The following is a 4492-nucleotide window of genomic DNA, read 5'->3' on the forward strand; positions in this document are numbered from 1 at the left end:
AAATAATGGATTTCTTTTTACTACACCTAATATATATAATGTATATAAATTTATGAGGAAAATTTTAGAATTATGAAAAAAGTTAAGTTTGTGTTATGTATATAACATCAAATTTAAAAATAACAAAATTAAAGAGAGAATCTATAAGAAGGAGCTGCACTTTTTACTCGTATTCTTTGAACATGTTAAAAGTTAATTTTGAAATAGATGTCAATATTAGATCAGAAATTTATAGAGAAGAAATTCAATGTATTCGTTAAAATTGAATAGATTTCTAAACGTTTGAGTAAGAGAAAATATGCGAAATTTGTAAATAGTCACAAACTATTCATGGAAACGTGCCGATCACTCTCACAAACAAGGTCATGTGGTGATATATCGCGGAAAAAGAAAAAATCGTAAACACATTTCATTGCATTCAATTAATTTGATTTTGCTCCGTTCCTATGCGATAAAATGTGTGTGTTTGAGAAAGCAAATAAAAAAATAGGCACATGTAAAAAATAGTTTTCGATTCTCTTTCGCTCTCTTCCTTTTATATCCTGTGGGAACTCAGCAAAAATTTTTAGTAAATTTTTAGTACATGTGTTGCAACTGTTGCGAGTTGTCATCACCTTCGTATACCGTAAATTGATGTCGTAAAATGCCCACGAGCATCGAAAACGAGTGCACTTACTTCCCTCAAGTCTACTCTGTGCAGGCAGCGAGACGCGAATCACCTCGTATTCTTAAACACCACTTCTGTCATCCTTCTTTTTAAAAGGGTAAAAAAGAATTTCAAAAGTGACACGCGACTCTTTCAATCGCTCGTGGTCGCATCTGCTATTGATCATTATATGTACGAATGTAATATAATTTCTAATCTATAAACATATGCAGGGTTGGGTAGTGTTAAGTTAAAAAGTTAAAAAGTTAATTAATTTTAACTTAACTTAGTTACAATTTAGTTACTCTTAATTTTATTTAGTTATATTTTATCTGTAACTATTAATTTTTATTTAATTTTTTTGAAGTCTCAGACATAACACGCGGCAATAGTGGTAACTTAATATAAAGCGAAAATTGTAAAAGTAAGCAAATTTAATAGGTATCGACCAATGAAATTATAAATATTCTAGTGAATTTATTCATTTTTGTAATTTTCTCATTTCAAATTACACAATTGATCCTCAGATTTCAATTGGTTAGAAACCGTGTATTTTAGTGTATCTAGTTTCTGATAGGTTGAAATCTCTATTATTCCTTATTAAAGTGTAACACATCAATACCATCTTCAGCTCACGTGGGTTCACATTGATTGGCTGTTCAATGCAGGAGGACTCATTTTCGATAACTTGCGAAAAAAGATGTCCGATAAAAATTTCGAAATGGCTTTATTACTTAAATTTAATAAGTATATGTGAATAAAATATTCAAATAGTATATATAACAGTCTATGTAAACAATATATATGTGATAAACAAAACATGTAAATAGAATGTAGAGTATTTTCTAAATAAAATATATATTTGTCATTTCCATTATTTGTAAGACTGAAACCCTGGAATCATAAAATAAAAAATAAAAAAATAAATAAATTTAACTTTTAACTTTTCAATTACTTTTTTTTAACTTAACTTTTAATTCAATTAATTTCATTATAAATTAACTTGTATCTTAAATTTTCAAGATTGTTAACTGTAACTTAACTTAGTAAAAAAAAAAGTTAACTTACCCAACCCTGAATATATGTAATTTTTTTAAAGCAGAAGTGTCTGAGAAAAAGAGAATGTCGATAAAAATTAAGTGATATTCCCTCTGTAATGGAAAATATTTAACGTAAATTAACTTAACGATGGTTACATTTCAAATGTGAATTTTTACACTTCATACAAGCGAATAAGAATCGTCGTGAGAGAGATAAGATTCTCACTATAGGTAATGATAAATTGTCAAGTGATTCTTCACGAGTCTTATATCATGTAATCAAAATATATCATAATCGTAATTGCAAACGCAAGATGACTCACCGTACATATAGGAAGTAAAAGACCGATGACGTACAACATCGTGCTCGTAACCGTAGACTCGTGATACGGATGATAAAGTGACTCATCGTTGCAAAAGAAACCGCGTTTATAAGGTTTGCCGAATAGGAAGAACATCAGTACGGAAATGCCCACTGAAACACAAGAGAAAAACAATCTCCTTATATCGTCAGTCATTCATTACAACCATACAGTAATAATGTCATCGCTTGCGACAAGTTGATCTATGTCGATCGATTAATTAGGATTGAACATCATCTCGTGAACTTCAATTTAACATGCAATTTATTGCACTTGTTGTACAGCTGCTGCTGCTACTGACGTTAACAATATTACGTTGTGTTTTTACCAATCAAGATGACATGCATTCAACGCATTCGTTCAACTTTCAATAATGCTCTTCAATCTTTGGCTGAATAATTGAAATCTTTTTGATTAGAGAATGCTTTTATATACATAGTGAATCGTAGATCTGTTGTATTTTCAAAATTTTATAGCTACATTTTTCACAAATATTTAATACAGTATGTATATACATACGCATGCACGTACATCCAATCATTGATGATTGGATCAATTTAAAAAAAAATAAATAATTTTATTTAAGTAATTATTATTTATGACTTCTTAATTTACAACATTTATTACATATATATTGTATATTTTGACCATTTAATTATGAAAATATAATATTTCTGCAAAATGATTGGATACAACAGGGCAATAGAAATCAAGCACAGTAATTCTTGTACAAATCAAACAAAACAACTTTATTAATAATTAATCCGCTTACATGTTTCAGCTCATTTTTTAGCCATCCTCAGAGACAATGATGTTGTAATTACAAAAAAAAATTTTTTCTTACTAATTCATTTCATTGAGCCACCTCCACCTATTAACCCGGAAACTATCAACAGGCAACGTATACCATTATTAGCAAATATCATACATACATGACATACATAATTATTCATATTGAATGTAATCAATATTTAACGAATGTGTGCAAAGTTGGTCACCAGGCCTATCCAATTTGAGCTTCGGAGCCAAAACGCAAAGCCATCGACGTAAAAAAATTCAATATGAGTAAGATTTTAGGAATTATAAAGTGTTGATAAACGTCACTTAGATTAACACTTCACCGACTTTCCCCAAAGTCTTACTCACATTGAATTTTTTTGCATCGATGACTTTGTGTTTTAGCTCCAAAGCTCAAATTGAACAGGTCTAGAGCTCTATTCTTAAAAAATATCGCATACGAAAAACTAGAGAAATACTATAGTGTACGTAACATATACTATAGCATTTCTTCAGTTTTACGTATGCAATACTTTTCAAGAATAGGAGTACTGACCCTATACATTGACCGTCTGAAGACACCTTTATACGAAACTGTACGTCAAAGCAATATATAAATTATTTTAATTTGCTTTTTAAATATTAATGACAGTTATTACATCAGCCTCGTTATACATTCGTAAGTAAATGTAGTATTTCTCATATAAAAGCAGACTGTCAATATCGGAAATTACATACTCTCTGCTATTAAGGTTAACGAAAACGGTGTATCGTCTAATTATTGAGGATATTTTTTCTTATATATGGTCTTTTTATCAGTCGTTCCTATCATCGACGCATAAATTAAAGTTTAAACGCACGACTTTGCAAAAAACCATAGGAAAATTATGGGCTACTTATCAACCTGAAATTTATTTGCGCATGTTATACCAATACATGAAAATCACATAGCCGGTTGTTGCGATAATTGTGTACCACTTTCAGCACGAATCAAGTAATACACATCATATAATGCATAGCACAGTTAACGTTAAGGGCTCGTATAATCGCTTATTATTTATATAGCCCGATCAGTTGTTTTGCAAGTCAAATTGGGCGCCTGAAAAATTCCACTGTGATTACAGTCTAAAAAAATACTACGTCATATCGACAGGATCGAAATTTTATATTACTTTTTCTAATGATAAAATTAAACTTAAAACTTGATAAATTATACTCTTAATAACGAAAAAGGATATTACTCATGATTTATAATAAACCTATATATATAAAATATATTTTAATTTGAAAGTAGAAAATTCGAATATCAGATTCAATGATATTTTACAATAATAATAATAATTCATAACAGTAAGAACTATCTGATAGTTCCTTTAACTCTGTGAGTCAAGTGTGACACAAAATGTGTAAAAGAAACTTACGCCTTATTTATGACTCATTGCACCTTATACACACTTTATATTACATAACAAGAGAAAATAATATCATTAGTATACTGTCAAGCGTAACATCGTTCTCGACATGACAGAAAAAGGCCAAGGACTTATTCGACAAATAATGCAAAGTGAATTGAATTTATGACTGAAAATTTGAAAAAATTTTGGAAATAATTTATCTATTCCAAACATATACATATAATATTTCATAACATATTTTTATTTTATTAT

At 29.2% G+C, this 4492-nt stretch overlaps 1 protein-coding gene across 1 annotated transcript in view; it reads right to left on the minus strand.

Moving 5' to 3' along the window:
* LOC108691621 (putative phosphatidate phosphatase) overlaps positions 1 to 4492 on the minus strand; it is a 39899-nt gene that overhangs the window by 16158 nt on the left and 19249 nt on the right. The window contains exon 2 of the mRNA XM_018199463.1: positions 2010 to 2161. Within this exon, the coding sequence (XP_018054952.1) occupies positions 2010 to 2161 (152 nt within the window). The remainder of the gene's footprint in view (positions 1 to 2009; positions 2162 to 4492) is intronic.

This window comes from Atta colombica, unplaced genomic scaffold, assembly GCF_001594045.1.
Source record: "Atta colombica isolate Treedump-2 unplaced genomic scaffold, Acol1.0 scaffold48, whole genome shotgun sequence".
Lineage (NCBI taxonomy): Eukaryota > Metazoa > Arthropoda > Insecta > Hymenoptera > Formicidae > Atta > Atta colombica.